Below are 19,288 nucleotides of genomic sequence, written 5' to 3' on the forward strand. Positions count from 1 at the left end.
AAAATGGAAAACAAACAGTTGTGCCTTTTTCCTCTTTCTGTTTGGTTCGGTGTCGGCTTGGGGTGGCCTTAGTTGGCATGGGGCGAGTTGGGGCTGCAGCTGGCCTGAGGCCTGGCCGGGTGGGAAGGGCAGGTGGGGGCCCGTGAAGTCCACGTGGTGGGTCGTGTCTTGTCAGGTGTCAGGTGGTGGCACTGGGACGCTGCCAGCTTCCTCTGATCCTGTGCCTTTGGACCTCCCGTCCCTGGGGTGGGGCACGTGGGTGGGGCCGCTGGAGCCCCCGGGACTGCCCACGTCTCCTGGCATCGACCAAAGTGCCTCGCTGGTGTTGCTCCTGGCAGTGGTGTGGCCCCTCCTGTCCTGCTGGTGTCTGTCGATGCTGTGTCCTCCCCACGCCCCAGTCGGTGGCCCAGAGGGTGGTGGGTGCTGGCTGGGCTCTTGACCTTTCCTTATGCCCTCTTGTTGCTGCCAGGAGAGTGCCAGGAGGGGTGTGGCAGGGTGGCCATGTGTCCGGAACTCTGCTGTCCAGCTGCTGCCTGGCCCCTGAGGTGGGCAGAGGCACCCATGTGCCCCAGGCTGGGGGCATGCTGAGCCCAGGTCAGGACCCCTGCCCGGCCAGCGTGCGGCTCCTGAGCTCCTGAGGAGCACGGGGCGCAGGTCTCCCGTCCTTCCTCCAGCCTGGGAGCTAACTGCTCCACAAACATGCACTGAGATGTGAATTTTATACCTTTGTAGAAATTCTGATGTTACTTCTTCTACCTCTGTGAAGCGTCCTCCTGGGGTCCTGCCCAGTGATGTGTCTGGGCAGCTTCTCTGCACTGGGCAGCCCTGGGCCCCCTCCCCTCCCTACTGGCTCCTGGGCCTCCCCAGACTGGAAAGCCAGCCCTGGGCCCGGCACCTGTGCTCAGGGGTTGGGCTTCCAGGGCTTCTGTTGTCTGTTTCTGGAGCAGAAAGCGGAAGGCAGAGCGCTCAGGATGTCTACGTTAGATGAACCTGGAACACAGGCCCAATGGGCACCTCCAGGCAGTGGGATCCAGGGCAGCTGAAGGCTCCAGCACCTCTGGATGGCCCAGTGCCACCAGGGTCCTGGCATGTGGCTGGCGGGCTGTCCCAGGGGTAGCTCCCCCTGCCCAGGTATGGGCTCTTCAGACAGCTGGCCTCCGAGGATGGGCAGCCAGGGTGGGTGGTGTGTGTGTGTTGAGGCCAGCCAGGTGGCCCGGCCCCAGGAAGGGCCGTGGCAGTGTCTCCCACCTGGTACCTCCATCGTGTCCGGCCTGGTCTCCCCCTGCTGCCCTTGGGTGGAATTGGGGAGGGACGGGGGGCAGAAGGCTTGGGCTGGGAGGCCACACGGTCCTGGGGCGGCCCCTACCCTGCTCTGGGTGTCCTTTCTCAGGTGGCCCCTCTGGCATCGGGCAAGTGCTTAGGAGGCTCTCTGGGCCACAGGGCCTGGCTCTGGCCTCTGGGAGGCATGTTGACACTTGTGGATGTGGGTCTCTGCCCGTCCTCAGGCGCTGGGCACATCCCTGGGGCCGCCTTCCCGTCAGTGTCTGGGGGACGGCTGGACAGTGGCCCCCAGGCCTTGGGAGCCTGCTGCCTTTCCCTGGCCATGTCCTCCGTGTTCCTGCTGCTCCTGTGTCTGTTTGAAGCCGCTTCTGTGAATCATTTTGGCCACAGGCTGTGTACCTGTGCTGGTGGCCCTCTGGCCGAGGCTTTTGGGTTCGAGTTCTGGGCTGGGTGTGGGGCAGATCCTGGACTGTGTTTGCTCCATGGTGGCAAGGACAGGCTCTCAGTGATGGCGTGAGGTCCACTGACAAGTGGGCTGCCCGGGGTCAGGGAGGGGGAGCCCCAAGCTACTGTTGTTGGATGTGGTTTTTTAACAGCAATAATTAGCCATTTTGGAAAAGGGGTGTGCCTGTGTGTGTGCATGTGTGCCTGTGGGTACGTGCACACACGTGTGCCTCTGCGTGTGTGTGTGTGTGTGTGCAGGGAGGGAGCCTGGGGGCCGAGGGCCCACTCTGGCTGGGAAGGGGCGGCTGGGAGGCGCTCGGCAATGCGGCTGGCCTGAGGCCTCGTTCACGCTCCTTCTCCAGACCTAGCGGACCTTGAATCTAGCGCTCCTTCCTCCCTGGCCAAGGGTGCCGACAACCTGTGTGAAGGAGGGTGACCAGGATGAGCTTTTGCCCAGCTCTCTGGCCGTATGGGGAGGGTGGCAAGGGCAGTGACACTCAGCCAGACTGGCCGAGATCAGATTTGTTTGACCACAGCTGCCGTGGACGCGGTGTCCTTGGGCACCAGAGCCTGGAACGTGTCATGGTGGCTGGTTTCACTTATTGTGTTTACCGTTAGTGAGCCCAGGACTGTGGCGTCTGTCCTGACATCCCAGGATGTACCAAACAGCCCCCGAGAGGGCCCGGAGGGGCCGTGCACTGCGTCCAGAGGAGACAGGCTGCGGGGCTGGGGAGAGGGTCCCAGGCTTCCTGTGCGTGTGTGAGCGATGGGAGGGGCTGGGAGCAGTGTCCCTCCACCTGCCCAGACCCCAATGCTGCTGTTTTTCAATAAAACCGGAGTTGATGGAACCAGGCTCCATGCTTTCTTGAGGTGTCGTCTGCGCGACGCTGGGCCAGGAAGGGCTGCTTTCCTGGAGATGCTGGGCCCCTCCTCCCGGAGGCCGGAGCAGGTGCCTGGGTGACCTGTGGGCTGAGAGGCCCCTGTTTCTGTGTCAGTCAGGGCTCTCCTGCAGGCCTGGGGGTCTGCCCGTCTGTCTGACGCCTCCTTGGAGCACGTCGGCTCTGAGGGATGGCACGAGGTGTGGGACCCAGGTGGGAGGGGCAGTGGGACCCCCAGTGTCTGTAAGGAAGGGAGGGTGATGGAATGGGGGTGTCCAGCTGGAGAGCAGGGCATGGGGGTGGGGCAGGGACGTTGAGGCTCAGGGTGGACATACACCCATCCGTGTCCAAAGGCTCCGGCAGCCCACCCAGCGTGGACGGCTCTCCACAGCAGGCCTTCCCCTGGCTGCACTCTCCTGCCCTGGCCCGGCTTCTGGGTGGGAGGGAACGTCCTCGCAGGGTCCATCCACCCCTCAGCCCCGAGGGTGTCAGGCGTGTTCCCTTCTTGCGGGTCTGACTGGGACACTCTGGGATGTGCCCACCCCCACGTAGCTTCCCCCCACAAGGCACATGGCGGTCTGCGCTGGCCCGGAGATGTCAGCTCCCAAGGACGGTCGTTTGCTTGAGTGAGATGCTCCTTGTGAAGCCCGGCAGTGGTCTTGCTTCTGAGGTGACAGAGCATGAAGACAGGCTGCCACTCAGACATACGGACACACTACAGAGGCAGTGGCGTGGAGGGCCCTGGCAGCTCTCCAGGTTCTGGAATGTTCTATCACATGGCGGTCAGGCCTGGCCATCTGGACCCTGCACACTCCATAAGACCAGTGACAAGATCTTGAAGTCATGAGAAAAACGGGCCTGGGCATGATAAACTGTGACAATCCACGTCACTCAGAAAAGATGATGCCACGTCCCGTGGGCTCTAGTTGCCATTAAACAGGAGCAGAGTCCACAGCCAGTGGCGGGGGGGAAGCCCGTGCCCACTCCTGGAGCTGCATCTGGGCCCTGTCAACATGCTCGCCCTGCCCTGGGTAGGCGCTGCACCCCACTTGGAGGGTGGCATGCAGAGCCTGGACCCAGACCAGGGTGGTCTGGGAATGGGGCCCCGGGATGAGACAGGCGGCTGGGCAGTGGTGCGGGGCAGGGTCGGGGGGAGCCCCGCTGCAGTCCTGCTGGGACACCTGTCCCAGTGAGGTGACCTTCCCGTGCCTGTGTCCCCACCATGCCAGGGGGTGGCACCTCTGTCACAGGCTGCTGTGAGGCTCCAGGGGTGCATGGGCCATGCCCTCCCTCGGCCCTGGGGGTCTGTGAGAACCGGCTCGCATGGACACCTGGCCAGCAAGCACCTGTGCACGGGCCCCTCTGGCCCTCAGGAGGGTGGTCAGGCTGTGATCTCTGGCCAGTACGTCACTGCCCTGGCCCTGGAGGCCCTGGGAGCCAGACGGCTGGCAGCTCCTGGGCACCCGCGAGGTGGTAAGCAGCTGTCAGCCTGGGGCAACCTAGGGCTGGGCCACTCCTGCCTGGGGTGCTTGCCCTGGCTGTGCCCAAGTGGCTGAGGGCTGCGTACATGGTGTATCCCACCCACGGGAAGAATTCACGCGGACAGGCCCGAGCACTTTCACAAGAGGCGTTTACTCCAGGGGGCACCCAGCTGCCCCAGCTCCAGTGGGAAGGTGGCCCTAACCGAGTACCAAGTGCTTGACTCTGACCTTGGGGAAGGCCACACAGCGGGCTGGTGGAAACCAGTTCTCTTCCCCGCTGTTGCCTGGGGCTACAGACCAAATGAAGGCGAAAAATGCGTGCACGGGGGTAGGCGCTCAGGGGCCTGCGGTGGCTGAGCGGTTGCTTGGAAACTCGGCAGGACGGTGGTGGGGTCATGGGCCCGGGCCTCCTGCAGTGGTGCCAGGTGTCCCCACGAGCGGCCGACACTCAGGCTCACCTTCAGGGGCACCTGCGGGTGGCAGCCAGAGGTGAGCGCCAGGCCTTCCCAGCCACTGCCCAGACCCCCACGCGGGCAGCCACTTGCCCCAAGACACACGATTAGACACGGCCACAGCAGCTCAGCTACGGACAGACGCACACTTACACACACGCGGCAACAGGTAAACGGGCTCACCGCACACCCACCCTGTCACGATGCCTCGGCCTTGGCTGAGCCCCCCTCACCTGCCAGGGCCCCTGTGTAGCAAGGAGCTCGTAGGGGCTGGCCAGGCAGGGGGCTCTGGCGTAGGGAGGTGTGTCCTGGGGCCACCTGTGGTCCCCCAGGGGGATCAGCTAACTTCAAGAGGTGCAGAGGGGTCTGGAGAGCCCTCCTAGGGACCTGACCCTGAGGGCGCCCTTGACCACGGCTCAAGAGCTCCCTCTCAACGGGAGGGGGCCACTCACAGCTGCAGCCCCCTGCCACCTGCAGGGCTACTAGTGGGGTGAGGCGGGGCTTCCTGGGCTGCTGGGGACCTCGGAGCCCCCCACGTCTCCACCTGCCACAGGAGCAAACGCCAACCACTCCAGAACACGGGAGTTCCCGCCCCCAGCTGGGCCTGCGTGGGCGCTCCTTCATGCTGCCAAGCTGCCGCCCGCAGGGCGAGGTGAGGGGTGAAGTTAACGGTGGGATGGGTGCAGAGGCCCCAGGGGCACAGAGCATGGCTGCTTCCACGGCAGGGAGGAGGGAGCGACCATGGGACGAGGAGCAAGCCATCCTTCCCTGCAGTCTTTCCAGGGTCTCCAAGGTGCTTGCTGACCCTGTGCGGGCCCATGTGCAGGACTTCAAGGACGTTCACCTCCTTGTTACTCCTCCACCTTCCCCACCACCCTGGGGGAGCTTGGGCCCGAAGGTCTTCCCAGTGAGGACCTGGAGCCCCCTCTGAGAGCCAACAGCCAGCAGTCTGGCTGGGACTGGCTTGGCACGTCCAGGTGCACCTGGGGCAGGTGAGGGTGGCCTGGGGGGAGGGCTGATGAATTCCTCCCCCAAGCCTGGCCCTGCCCGGCTCCTGCCCCGCCCCCTTACCTGCAGCTGCAGCTCCACCGCCGGCACGTGCTGCAGGGCCTCCATGGTTCCCCTGACGAGGGCTGGCACAAAGGCAAGACAGAAGGGCAGCCCGAGCCTGCCTGGCAGAACTGGCGCCAGGAGGACACCCGGGCCCCAGCCTTACCCCAGCCCCCAGGATCCCCGGTTCTCCCAAGTCCACACAGTCATGGTCACCTGTACTGGTTGCTCTGGCAGCCACTGCGGTTCTCCCCAACTAGTTCCAACTCCCACTGGCATGTGCTTGAAGGCGCCTTAACGGGCCCCAACAGTGGGTGCCACGAGCAGGGCCCTCGGGTCCCAAGCGTTGCTGTAGCCCCGGCCACACGCTTGTCTGCAGCTGTGGGCGCCCCGTGCCAGTGCCCCCCACCCCGCCCCGGGTGGCCAGGCCAGGCAATCCTGCTGGGCCGAGCAGCCCAGGCAGGACGACCTGTGCTTCCACTGAAACCCCTGTGAAGTTTCACATGCCCGTGACGCTGCAAGGACAGCTCCATGGCACTGGGGGCCGGGCCGGGAGCAGCCCGGCGGGAGGGGCTGGCTGGCTCTGTTCCTCAGGGTTTGCTCCAAACCCTTCTGCCCCTTTGATACATGAATATTTCATTCCACCCTAAGTTATCTGACATTTCAGTACAAAGATTGCCAAAAGAACGCCCAAGGAATGGGCGGAGGCTGCCTTGTTCTCTGTCCTCTGCGGCCCCAGGGGTCCCTGGCTGACTCACAGGGGCACGGGGCCTGGGGTGTCTGGCACAGGATGAGCGGCTGCCCGAAGGCCTCGCTACCCTCTCTGTGCTTGCAGAGGGACACTGGTGTGGCCGGGGAGTGGGGAGCCACTTGCTGTGGCTCCTGGGTCCGGCTGTGGGGAGGTGGGCGGGCAGCGTGGGCCCAGCCCGCTCTAGGGGAGCCCTGCAGAGGGCCCGGCCTCCCTGGGGAGCTGCAGGGGTGTCCAGGTGCTTCTAATGGGAGGAGTCGGACCCTGACACCCCCTCACTGGGTGTGCAGACAATGCCAGGTCCTCCTGTGTATCCCCTCCTTTGTGCGACTGACTAAACGAGTGACCCCAAGTAACCACTGGGCAGAGGGGCGGTGGCGGTCGGGCAGAGCTGGCTCTCTCCCAGGCCTCTCCCTGGGGTGACCCGTGTCCCCGGCCTGCACCATATGGCCCATGAGGGCAGGGTCCCTGGGCTGGGGGCCCCAGAGCCACATCCTGGGTCTGCCCTGTGGGCCACCATCAGGTGTGTCCTGACCACCCAGCATTTCAGAGATGGCAGCCAGCCCCGGCCCCCACTGGGTTCACCTGTCTCGTGGTCCGTGGCTGGGTCAAGACCCCAGAGCTCTCCCAGCACAGTGCCAGGTGGTGCCTCTGAGTGCTGGCCTGTGGCCGAGGCCCCTGCATCACTCAGGGAGCCACAGGGAGCAGAGCCTCAATGCCTGCCAGAAACAGTTAGCAGTTGCCCCCAGGATGAACGGGAACTGGACTGTTCCTAAGAGGGCTCCCTCCAGATGTAGAACTTTTTCTTTCCTTTTTAACCAGCAGCTGAGCACCAGCCAATCCCATCAAATGGTTTGTTTCAGGCCCATTATTTCCAAACAGATTTCAAATGATGATGTAGGATAGGCCCCCCTGTAGGATGAAGCCCTGTGTAGGATGTGGTCCCGTGTAGGATGGGGTCCCATGTAGGATGAAGCTCTTTTTTTTTTTTTTTTTTTTTTTGCAGTATGCGGGCCTCTCACTGATGTGGCCTCTCTCGATGCGGAGCACAGGCTCCGGACGCGCAGGCTCAGCGGCCATGGCTCACGGGCCCAGCCGCTCCGCAGCATGTGGGATCCTCCCAGACCGGGGCATGAACCCGCGTCCCCTGCATCGGCAGGCGGACTCTCAACCACTGCACCACCAGGGAGGCCCCTAGGATGAAGCTCTTGTAGGATGGGGCCCCGTGTAGGATGGGGCCCCATGTAGGATGGGACTCCGTGAAAGATGAAGCCCACGTAGTATGGGACCCCGTGTAGGATGGGGCCCTTGTAGGATGGGGCCTGGTGTAGGATGGGGCCCTGTGTAGGGTGAAGCCCTTGTAGGATGGAGCCCCATGTAGGATGCGGCCTCATGTAGGATGCGGCCCCGTGTAGGATGAAGCCCTGTGTAAGATGAAGCCCTGTGTAAGATGGGGCCCTGTGTAGGATGAGGCCCTGTGTAGGATGGGGCTCCGTGTAGGAAAGGACTCCGTGAAAGATGAAGCCCTTGTAGGATGGGGCCCCGTGTAGGCTGAAGCCCCATGTAGGATGAAGCCCATTGTAAAATGGGGTCCCGTGTAGGATGGGCCCAGTGTAGGGTTAAGCCCCATGTAGGATGGGACCCTGTGTAGGATGTGGCCCCGTGTAGGATGAAGCCCATTGTAAAATGGGGCCCCGTGTAGGATGAAGCCCCGTGTAGGGTTAAGCCCTGTGCAGGGTTAAGCCCCGTGTAGGATGGGCCCCGTGTAGGGTTAAGCCCCATGTAAGGTTAAGCCTCGTGTAGGATGGGGCCCTGTGTAGGATGGGGCCCTGCCATGGGTTGGTTTCCCAACTGTAAGATGGGGGTGTGTGTAGGCTGGGGTGCTGAGGATAGTGGTCTCACCATTTTTCAGGGCAGGTCTCTGCAGGTGGTGGCGGAGCTAGGGGAGGGCTTGGCCAGTTGTCACTTGGGAGCTGGTTGGGAGGCTGGCGCCCAGCCCTAATGCCCAGCCCTGTACTCTCTCCACCCTCGGCCACCTCCCTCACAGGCCCTGCAGGGCCTAGAGGGACCAGGGCCCTAGGGCTCCTGCTCTCACTAGAGAGGCAGAAGAGAGGCCCCCATGCCCACTGCAGTGGTGGTTGTTTAGGGGAGGAGTCCTGCCCAACCTGAGGACTGAGTCAGGGGACAGGTGGTCTCTAGCTTCAAAGAATCCCGGAGGGCTCACAGCGGGTGGTGCCTGTCGCGGGGGCAGGGTGGGACCCAGGCTTGGAGTCTGTGCTCAGCTTGTGGGCCTCAGCCATCCCGATGCTCCAGCACTAACCCTGCTGCCGGCCCCACCGCCTGGCTCCCGCCAGCCTGGGGTCCCAATGCCACCCCCATCTTTCCGGGGCCCCTGGGGCTGATGCAGGGCCGCCAGTAGGGCACTTAGCGTTCCCCAAGGGCTGCTGGCCAGGGAGTGGCCGTCCAGACCTCTCAAGGGCCCCCAAACAAGGCTGGCCCTTCTGCAGGTGACACACAGCAGGTGCAGGGAGCGGGCCTGTGAGCCCCCAGGGAGATACTGTAACTATTCGTGAAATAGAAACAACCCTGGTTCCTCAGGGCTCACCTGCGAACTCAGGAATCTGTGAATCCTCCACTTCAAACAGCAGCTCGTCGTGAATCTGGGCAACCAACCTGCAAGACATGCGGTTGAGGGAGTCGCCCCCGTGCGTGGGCCTTCTGTGCTCTGTCTCTGCCTGTGACAAGGGGCGCAGGGTGGGGCATGTGCACAGGGGCACGTGGGGTGCTGCCCGGTGCTGGCCAATCTGCCTAGGTTTTGGCACAAGGTGCCCGTGAGGATGTGGCTCGGTGGGGAGTGGGAGGACCCAGGCAGGGGCTGGTGGGTGGGGGGTCAAGGCACCGTCACCAGGACAGCCTGCAGGAGGAGGAGAACACAGGTTAGAATGATGCACTGGAGGCAGAGGGCCCAGGATAAGAGGGTCCGGGCAACCCCCTGCCCCCACCCCCCAACCTGGGGAGCCTGACGAGGACACGGTGGGGCTGAGCATTTTGAGGAAGAAGAGCCCCCCTTGGACCATTGCAGGGGCAGGGACCCTGACAGGCTCTACTCGAGGCCATTCTGCAGACACAAGGCCCCAGCATGTCCCTGCTCCTGGGTCCTGACCCACGGCCTGGGCACCTTGCTGTTGCCCTCCTGGCCACTCCCCGTCCCAGAGACACCACGCTCCCCGCCTGGGTCTGGGCCCAGGGCTGAGCTCCAGGGGAGGAGTCAGCACTCACTCCAGCCCCCTCCGCTGGGGGAGTCCTTGCTCGGTGCCCCACTTCTCTGAGCCCCCTCAGGCACCCCCTTGAGGGGTGTCTGTCCCCTCCTGCCTCTGGGTGAGGAAGAGGGGGGGTGTGGACGCTGCAGTGGAAGGAGATGTGTAGGCAACAAAGGTGCTGCTGAGGGGCAGGGCTCCTGGTGGGACGTAGACTCAAGAGCCAGGGACTGGCAGGTGTGCATGTGTGCAAGGGGTGGGGATGGAGGAGGGGGACACCCCAGGGATCGGCCCTGGAAGCTCTTCTTTGGCCGCACGGAACACGGTCTGCAAGGATCTGGCCAGCATGGGCCAGGCGTGCCCCATGCTTAGAAGGTAGGAGCTGGGGGCTTCCCTGGTGGTCCAGTGGTTAAGAATCCACCTGCCAATGCAGGGGACGGGGTTCAAGTCCTGGTCCAGGAAGATCCCACATGCCACGGAGCAACCAAGCCTGTGCACCACAACTACTGAGCCTGCGCTCTAGAGCCCACAAGCCACAACTACTGAGCCCGTGAGCCACAACTACTGAAGCCCACGCACCTAGAGCCCGTGCTCTGCAACAAGAGAAGCCACCGCAATGAGAAGCCCGCTACACCGCAATGAAGAGTAGCCCCCGCTCACCGCAACTAGAGAAAGCCCGCGTGCCACAATGAAGACCCAACGCAGCCAACAATAAATAAATAAAATAAATAAATTGATTTAAAAAAAGAAGGTAGGATCTGGGTTGGCTTCTGACACCTGCTGGGGGCTATGACCCCAGACCCTGTGCCAGCCCCTCCTTGGGGCGGACGAAGGAGGCGCGCCCTGTGCACTCAGGGAGGGGGGAGGCGTGGTGCAGGATGGTCTTGAAGGCCTGTAGCCTTCAGGGAAGGAGGGTAGGCATGTGGGGGGGTGGGGGGGCGTGTGCTTTGCCCTCTGTGTGACCTGGTCTCTGCCTCTAGGACGCTGCTTCCGAGGGAAGGGGCCATGTCCTGTCCTTGTCACTGTACAGCCTGTGCACACTTGTCACCATACTGTGTGTGCACGCTTGTCACCGTACTGCCTGTCCACAGCAGGCACAGGGCTTGCAGACAGAGGCAGCGCCTGGCAGAGCTGTGGGCCCAGGGGCACCAGGGAGCTGGGGCTGCACAGGGAGGTGAGGCGAGGCCCCCGGACAGGGGTCACCACAATGGTGAGTCCGGCCGGGGGCAGGGAACAGTCTTCAAGCCCAGTGCAGAGACGGATTGTGCCGGCGCTTTCAGAAGCTGTGCAGGACTTTGTAACCGAGAAGCACAGGACTCTACCCCGAACCACTCTCCCCCTTTCTCTATTGTTGGGTTAGGGTGAGATGAGGCTGTGTTCCCAGCCACGTGCGGTGGGTACCCCCCAGCTCCCAGGAAGGCTCTTGAAAGGGCTGACGTGTAGAGGGACGGGGGCTGGTACCCTTTCTATCACCACTACTTTCTCCTTTTGCCTACTATGCGTTGTGATTGTTGGAGTGGCCACCTCCATCAAGGCACCAAGAGGGAAACGGCCAGGGAGCCAGAGGGACTTCAGTCCTGCCGCCCTGAGCCTCTGAACCAAAGTCAGCAACTGGATTCCTCACGATGGGGGAAAGTCCACCTTTGAGAATGAGCTGCTGTGAGCAGGCACAGCGCATCCTGCTCGTGGGAGTGAATCCCCAGGGCATGCTGGGTCCAGCCCAGGCAGCAGGCTGCTGGCCGGCAGACCCCGCAGTCCCCCCAAGGAGGGGGCCTGTATTTTGTGCGCAGCCTCTGGCCAAGGGCTCTCGGCACCGTCCTCCGGGCAGCCAGACCGGGCTGGCAGCCAGACCAGGCTGGCAGCATTGGCATTTACTTTCTTAAACTGACTTCTAGGCCTCTGGCGGGGTCTTAGGCTCCCGAGAGTTTTCATACTTTTTGAAATTACATTGTGAAATTCTGAGTTGCTGGCGTGGCAGCAACCTAAGAATAGGTTTGAATCGTTAGTCGCTCACACATCACTCTCACAGCTGACTGCGACATTACCATATCTCCAGTTGGAAACTGGGGCACAGGAAATGCACAGGAGGCGCCCAGGTGGGGCAGGTGAACACAGGTGTCAGACCCGTTGTTTCCCAGGAAGCGAGCTGATGGCTGAGGAACTTCCCGTCCTTTTGTCCTGCGCGGACAGGCCGCACATAACCGCGCTCTTGTGGGGACGCCCCAGGAGAGCCTCACCTCACCTCCCAGCTGTGGCCCGGCTGGCCGTGGCTGCCTGGGGTAGCTCCGTTCCAGGCGCCCTCAGCTCTGACCACATCGTGAGGACACATCTGAGAGCACAGGCGCACGGTGGCTGAGCCCCAGGCCTTCCCGTGGCCTGACCACAGTCCTTGAGAGACACGGCGAGGCCCCACGCCCCTGCCGTTATGCTGTCGTCCTGACTTGTGCAGGTGACCACAGACGGCCGCTCTGGGGAGCTTGGTCTCTGTGCCCCCGCAGTTCCTCTGTGCTGTCAAGGTCAGGTTTCGTTAACTGCTCTGCGTCCTTCCTGCTGGACCAGCGTGGCGTCCTCCCGCCCCCAAAGGTCCACTCCGGCCAGTGGCTGCTGTGGTCCAGGCTATGGTCCAGGGGCTTGCTGGCTGCCCCAGCCTTGCTTCCCATACATCCTCAAGGGCCCAGGTGCTGCAGAGCCCTCTCCACCTGCTGCCCTGTCACCGTGGGAAGTCCAGGGCCTGCTGCCCCCATGTCCCTCGAGGCCGCTCCTCGCTGCTTGGCTGGTCCTGTCGCCTCCCCTGGGCCCCGGGCACCTTCTCTGCCCCTTCCTGAGATGGGGAGAGCAAGAGCCCACATGCCGGGCTAAGCCTGACCACAGATGCCCTCGGGTTGCTGCCAGGTGGGCAGAGGGCTGCCTGTGTGGTGAGGTGACCCTGCTGTCCTGTAACCACAGGCAAAGGAGCAGGATAAGTGTCCTCTGAGGCTGCCATGCCGTCCAGTGGGGAAGCAGTGGGGCTGCGGTCCTCTGCACGAGCCCAGGGCAAGGAGAGCCTGCAGCGTGCCGGGGGGGCCCGGTGCTGGTCTAGCTCTGGTGATTTGGGCCGTGTTGCACCATGCTCTCGGGTTCCCTTCTCTACATGCAGGTGTTGGAATCAACAGCCTCCAAAGCTTCTTTCCAGCCCCAACATGGTCTGAAACCCGGAAGGGCCTGTCATGGGGGTCCCACGTCAGAAGAGAGGAGGTCGCCCCCCCGACAGCTCAGCACGAGGCCAAGTGAGCTCTCGGCCGGCGCTTGGGGTCACGAGCCCCCGGCCTTCCTTCCCCAGCACGTGGGCAGTGAGTGGAGGCCGTCCTGTGGGTCCAGCCCGTGGGGCACTTCGGGGCGACTGGACCAGGTGCCAGGAGCCCCAGGGACACGTTCCAGTCACGTTGCTTCAGGCAGATACCAGCTCACGCGTGGCCCGCATCTGCCTGCCCCCCACCCACCAACGTCATCCTAGACCTTTCCTGCCACTCCAGGGAGAACAACTCAAGTTCACACGCACAGTGTGGACAGCCGTGTTCCACACAGGCCTGCTTCGGTTTCTGAAATGACACGAAGCGGTTAACGTGTTCTGTTATGAAACGCGTTTCCTGAAGACAACACAGTGCTGGCAACAGGGATGGCCACAGGGTTTCTGAATTCCTGGATGAGGATTGTCACCAAAAAGCCCCAGACCCTCATATGCCACTTCCCTTACCCATCCCACAGAAACTGGAGATGGACCAGACCTCCTAGACGTAAGGTATCGCGGACACGGAACAAGTGGCGCTAGCGCGGGCCCCACACACCCTCACGCGTTTTACCCTCAGAAAAGACACAGGTGACCAGGATGCACGGATTCGGGAGCCAAGCAGAAAGCCACGAGGAACCCCGGATGGAAGAGACATCTGGCCTCGCGTGTGCGTGTCCCGGCGACTGGGAGCATTTCCCACTCGGCTCCCGCCCCCTCCCCTCCCACAGCTGCTGCAGAAACCAGAGACAGCAGCCCAGACCCTGGTGCAGCTACCGCAGGGCACCTGGGGTAGCGCTTATATCCTGCCGGGTCTCAGGCTTCTCACCCTCTGTCCTTCCTCCCAGCCCTGGGGTGACAGCCCGGGGTGTGGCTGCTCCTTCCCAGGGATGTAAGGTGAACCACGGACCAGAGGAAGTGCCCGGTGCAGGGGCTGCAAAGGCGGAGGCCAACAGCGGTGGAGCCTGGGAAAGTCTTCTCCCCTCTCCTTTACTAGGACACGACCCCACAGGCCAGGGCCTTTGCCCCGGACACACTTCTCTACAAAGTTGCTGAAATTGCCAAAAGAACGTAGGCTAAAACATCAAAATGAACAGGAGGAAACATCTGAAGAAGTAAAGGTGGAAGCTTGTTAAGCAAAGATGAAAGATCTCAGGCAAGGAAAAAATCCCATGCCTTGAGGATGTAAAATAGTATCAGAAGCCAAGAGAAAACCATAAGCTCACATGGAAAAGGGTGGCCACAGGCCAACAGGCCCCTGTGTCCCAAAGGTGGCGGGAGGAGGGTCCAGCTGTCCTCTGTGCTGGTGACGCCCCGTAGGGATGCGGGGGAGTGAGCAGACACCCCTCAGGGTGGGGCCCGTGAGACCACTTAACGCTTCATAAATTTTCACCACCTAACCCACCGTGAGCTTCCTCCCCAGGTGCAGACAGGCTGACGCCCGGGAAGGGCTCCTCAGCAGGCAGGCCCACGCTGGCCCACACGTGGAGCCTAAGAGGGCCCAGAGGGGTGGCAAACAGACCTGGAGACCAAAGAGGGAGGGAGGCAGACCTCCTGGGGTCAGACATACTCGCTTCTCTGGGGAGCCCAGGTGGGCCGCCCGGAGGGGATCCTGGGATTCGGGAGGAGAACCCACCCCCTCCCACCTGCACCCAGGCCAGGACCTTGGGCGGGCCGAGGGGTGGTTCTGGGCCAGCAGAGCCTGGGACGAGCACGCCTGGTCACCCAGACCCCCGGACACTCCCTCTGCTCGGGGTGTGTACCCAGGAGAGCAACCGAGGGAAACGTGGAGCCTGGCGAGAGCCTTCGGGGCAGGGATGGCAGCAGAAGCCGGGCCTCTGGCTTGCTTATCAGGGGCTGGGAGCGGACGCAGTGTGGAGCCCCGTGTCCTGTCTGAGGGGCCGCGGGGCCCACCCAACTCTGAGGTGGGCAGCTGCGTGTGTACCCCTGGGGACGTGCCCGAAGGGGTTCGGGCTCACTGAGGGGAGACATTTCTGCACCAGGCAACCTGGGGAGACTCAGCGTGCTCCGGGGTAAGTGGGCCCTTGGACGCCTTGCTTAGCCCCAGCTGAGAACAAAGCGTTCTCCTGGGAGTGCTGGGAGCACCTTGGCTGAAGCGGGTCCCTCCGTGGGGGTCAGCGAGCTTGTCCGGTCCAAGCCCCGGAGGGAAGTGGCCAGTGTGGCTTCGCATCCAGGAGGCATCTGCCCGCGGGCCAGGCGCAGAGCAGCAGGCCGCCCACCCGAGCCTTGCGGAGGGCAGGTCCGTGCCCTGGGCTGGGCCTGGGCCGGCTGGCGCTCACTCACTGACCTGGCCGTAAGGATGGGGGACGTGGCCACTGCTGTGAAGAGGTGGATCATGGCCATCTTGCAGAGGTCCGCGGCCGAGCCTGTGAGGCACAAAGGGCGCTGGTTCATGAACAGTGTGAGGCCTGGGGCCCTGCAGCCCTGCCCGCCCAGGAGGGCTGTCTGAATTTTCTACACTGTGTAACACATGACCCCACACCCAGCAGGTGAGAACCACAGGGATCTACCATCTCTCAGTTCTTGTATGTGTGGCTGGGTCTTTGCTCAGGGTCTCGCAGGCTGAGGTCGGTGTGGACCTGGCTGTGTCCTCATCTGGGGCTCCACTGAGGAAGGCACACTTTCAGATGACAGGTTGCCAGCAAAATTCATTTCCTTGTAGTCACATGACTGGGGTTCCCGTTTCCTGGTGGCTGTGGCCCTCAGGTCTGCGCCACGGGCCCTCTCCCCAGCGTGTTTGCCCCTCCACGGCCAGAATCTCTGACTCTGACCCCTAAACATTCTTTCAAGGGTCCACCTGATCAGCTCAGGCCCACCTGGGATGTCCCCTTCTGATACGCTCAAGTCAGCTGACTGGGGACCCTACACCTGCCGTATAACACGACCTGCCCCTTGGAGCAGTGTCTCAGCATGCTCACAGTTTCTGACCACACCTGGGCTGTGCCCGCTGCACCAGCTGACAGGATGACGGAGCCCGGACGGCGGCCATGGGCTCAGCCCCCACTCCCTCAGCCCTCCCGCTGTGCAGCCCTTGAAGCTGGCAGAACCTTAGCCTCCCAGTGTGTGGAGTGGGGCTATGATATGGGTTTCTAGGACTTGGGCGGGATCAATCACATGGTCAGTCAGGCACTCTGGAGGTGCTGGCCAGCATAGGGGACACGCTTGTTCCAGCGCCAGGCAAACAATGGGTGTCTCAACAACCAGTTCAGGGCTTCCCTGGTAGCGCAGTGGTTGAGAGTCCGCCTGCCGATGCAGGGGACGCGGGTTCGTGCCCTGGTCCGGGAAGATCCCACATGCCACGGAGTGGCTGGGCCTGTGAGCCGTGGCCGCTGAGCCTGCATGTCTGGAGCCTGTGCTCCGCAACGGGAGAGGCCACAACAGTGAGAGGCCCGTGTACCGAAAAAAAAAAACAAAAAAAAAACGGTTCGGATCATGGGAAACAGACTGAAGTTCAGGTTTCCATTCCTGGCTTTAAGCTGCTCTAGCTGTTCAAGGCTCCTGAGGTTCACGAAGAAATAAAAGGTCCCAGTCAGTGGGCCGCCTCCCTCCACTGCAGGGTCACACTTCCCACGAGCGCGGCAGGAATGCTGGACGTGCAAGTCTGGTCTCTGCGACTGACCTGCCGGCCGCGAGGGGTCTCAGCGCCACGGGGACCCTCTGCCGGGGCTGGGATGTCGGGAGGCTTGCTACTTTAGGAGGAGGGGCAGAGCCAAGAGAGAGGAGGTGAGGGGTGGGGGGAGCAGAGCACGGGTGGGGTGGGATGAGGGAACAGGCCTGCCGGGCCCTGTGTCTGCCCAGGTGGAGGGACAGCTCCCTGGTGGGCACCGGCTCGGCTCAGCACGGGCAACGGCAGGTCACTTGTCCCGTGCTGTCCCGGCTCAGCTGGGAGATCACCTCTCCGGGGGAGCTCAAAGCGTGGCCAGGCTTCCTGGTCAGCTTCCCGTGTGGAGAGGTCTGCGTGCAGTTTTTTCTCCAAACCAGCTTCAAGGCCGCCTTGCACATGCCTCAGGGACAGAGGCGGGTGGTCGTGAGCCAACCACGGCCTCGCGTGAGAGAGCCGGCCTGAGACGCAGAGCCCTCTCAGGGTTGGAGGCTGTCACTGTGCTCTGCTCTCGTCTGGGTGGTCACACCGGCGCAGGACCCGGGAAGATGCTACATGAGCCCAGAGCCGGTCCTAGCCGTCCTCCCACAGCTGCCACCGCCTCTCCTGCTCGCCAAGGCTGAGCTTAGCCGGGCAGCGCCGCCACACCGGCCTCTGTGCAGTACTCACTGAGGACTTGACCTTCCTGCTCCACCATCCATGCCTCGCACTCCGCGTCTGCTGGGCCCGGGCCACCCTCCTGCTGCAGAAACCCCTCTGGGGCTGGGGTCCTACCTCCAGTCTTCGTCTCTGGGCCCAGGGACCTTTGTTCTCCATCCATGACCACTGGGGTCATAGGTGGGGACGTTGCCCGACCCCCAGGCCCCCAAGGCCTCATCAGGACAGCGCCTAGCGCCGCCTCACACCTGCCCTCCACGCAGAGACTGTTGCTTTGGCCATTCTAAGGAAGACTGACGGATCCGTGGTGGGTGCACTGGGGTTCGGATGCCTGCCAAGGATGAGGGCTGTGGCGGAGAAACCAGGCCGAGGGTCAAGGGACTGAGCTCCAGGTCTGACCCTGGCGCCGGCCAGATGACCTCCTGGAGCCTGTCTCCCGTCTGGCCTTGTGGGGTGCGTTGCAATCAGGAGGGGACCAGGTGCTGAGCACCTGCCCTGTGGCTCCCAGAAGTAACCGCCAGGAGGACGAGAGCAGGATATAGCCTGGCACCAATCTCCTGGGGCTGAAAACCGAGAAGCAGAGGGGCTCTGGCACCTTGCACCACAAAGTTCACCGCCTGCCGCTCTGCTTGAGCCCGGAGCTGCGGGTCGCGTGCACGGATCCTCGGCAGCGGCCTCCTCCTGCCCATGATGGACACCACACAGCCTGCGTTACATGAAGGAAGAGCAAGATGAGAGCAGCAGTGAGCGGGCGGCGCGACGCCCTGCTGCACCCTCCCCTTTGTGGGCACAGCTGCTCTCAGATTAGGTCCTGGGGCCCCACGGGAACCCTCCCTGCTGCAGCCGGAGCAACAGTGCCAGAGCTCCGCCCTGAGGCCTCTGGGTCTGTCTCCAGGGCAGGTGGGTTCTGTGGTGGGAAAGCAAGGACAGCAGCAGAGTAGCCTTTGCTTGCGTGGTGGCATGTTTTGCACACTTTCTAACTTCTAGCTGTGCTTAGATCTGATGTAGGACAGGAAGGGCTGTTTTTACACTATAAAGGTGAAAAACCACTTGTGGTTCTTGGGGACAGAAGTAATTCTGGACAGTGTGGCAGCTGGAATTGGGGAGAAAAGCATTAATACTTAGTTCACTCAAGGAGGGGTTGATGGTCTGCATCAGAGACCACATCCCTACACATGAGGGCACATCCAAGCTTTGTGGTGCCCAAAGCTTCCATAATTTGGGGTCCTCTTTAAGAGAATGAATGCAGAGGTGCTTCAATGGTTATGTTCCTGACCAGTGAGAACTTTGGTTTTACTAGGTGTTGGTAAGAACTAAATCCCCAACTTACACGTTATGTGTCTGAGGATTGGAAGAATTTCTCACGTATGCAATAATTATAAAAAGGACAGTGTATTAAGCACCTGCTACAATGCCAGGCAATGTATAATTTAAGTCCCCTAACTGTGATAGGCAGCGAGAACAGGGAGAGCCGTGCTTCTGACTGGCACATTCCAGTCTCTGTCTCTGTGTGTGTCTCGTGATTTTTCCTTTTTTATAAAATTTATTTATTTATTTATTTTTGGCTGCGTTGGGTCTTTGTTGCTGCACGCCGGCTCACTCTAGTTGTGGCGAGCGGGAGCTACTCTTCGTTGTGGTGCACAGGCTTCTCATTGTGGTGGCTTCTCTTGTTGCAGAGCACCAGCTCTAGGTGCGTGGGCTTCAGTAGTTGTGGCACATAGGCTCAGTAGTTGTGGTGCACAGGCTTAGTTGCTCCACAGCATGTGGGATCTTCCCGGACCAGGGCTCGAACCCATGTCCCCTGAATTGGCAGGTGGATTCTTAGCCACTGCGCCACCAGGGAAGCCCTGTCTAGTGATTTTTGACTGGATGCTGGGTATTGTGCATTTTATGTTGTTCAGTGATGGGGTTTGGTGTTTTCCTTTCTTTGTTTTTTTAAATTTATTTATTTATTTTTGGCTGCGTTGGGTCTTCGTTTCTGCGCAAGGGCTCCCTCTAGTCACGGTGCGCGGGCCTCTCACTATCACGGCCTCTCTTGTTGCGGAGCACAGGCTCCAGATGCGCAGGCTCAGTAGTTGTGGCTCACGGGCCCAGCTGCTCTGCGGCACGTGGGATCTTCCCAGACCAGGGCTCGAACTCACGCCCCTTGCATT

General features: G+C 62.0%; 1 protein-coding gene across 1 annotated transcript in view; it reads right to left on the minus strand.

Moving 5' to 3' along the window:
• Positions 1-4,362: 4,362 nt before the first annotated feature.
• Positions 4,363-19,288, minus strand: part of POLN (DNA polymerase nu) — a 186,245-nt gene continuing 171,319 nt past the window's right edge. The window contains exons 22-26 of the mRNA XM_082603364.1: positions 17,731-17,841; positions 15,165-15,243; positions 8,940-9,007; positions 5,608-5,669; positions 4,363-4,554 (exon numbers count right to left, since the gene is read on the minus strand). Of these exons, the coding sequence (XP_082459490.1) occupies positions 4,375-4,554; positions 5,608-5,669; positions 8,940-9,007; positions 15,165-15,243; positions 17,731-17,841 (500 nt within the window). The 3' untranslated portion in view covers positions 4,363-4,374. The remainder of the gene's footprint in view (positions 4,555-5,607; positions 5,670-8,939; positions 9,008-15,164; positions 15,244-17,730; positions 17,842-19,288) is intronic.

The sequence above is a fragment of the Mesoplodon mirus genome (genome assembly GCF_964341445.2).
Source record: "Mesoplodon mirus genome assembly, chromosome: 2".
Classification (NCBI taxonomy): domain Eukaryota; kingdom Metazoa; phylum Chordata; class Mammalia; order Artiodactyla; family Ziphiidae; genus Mesoplodon; species Mesoplodon mirus.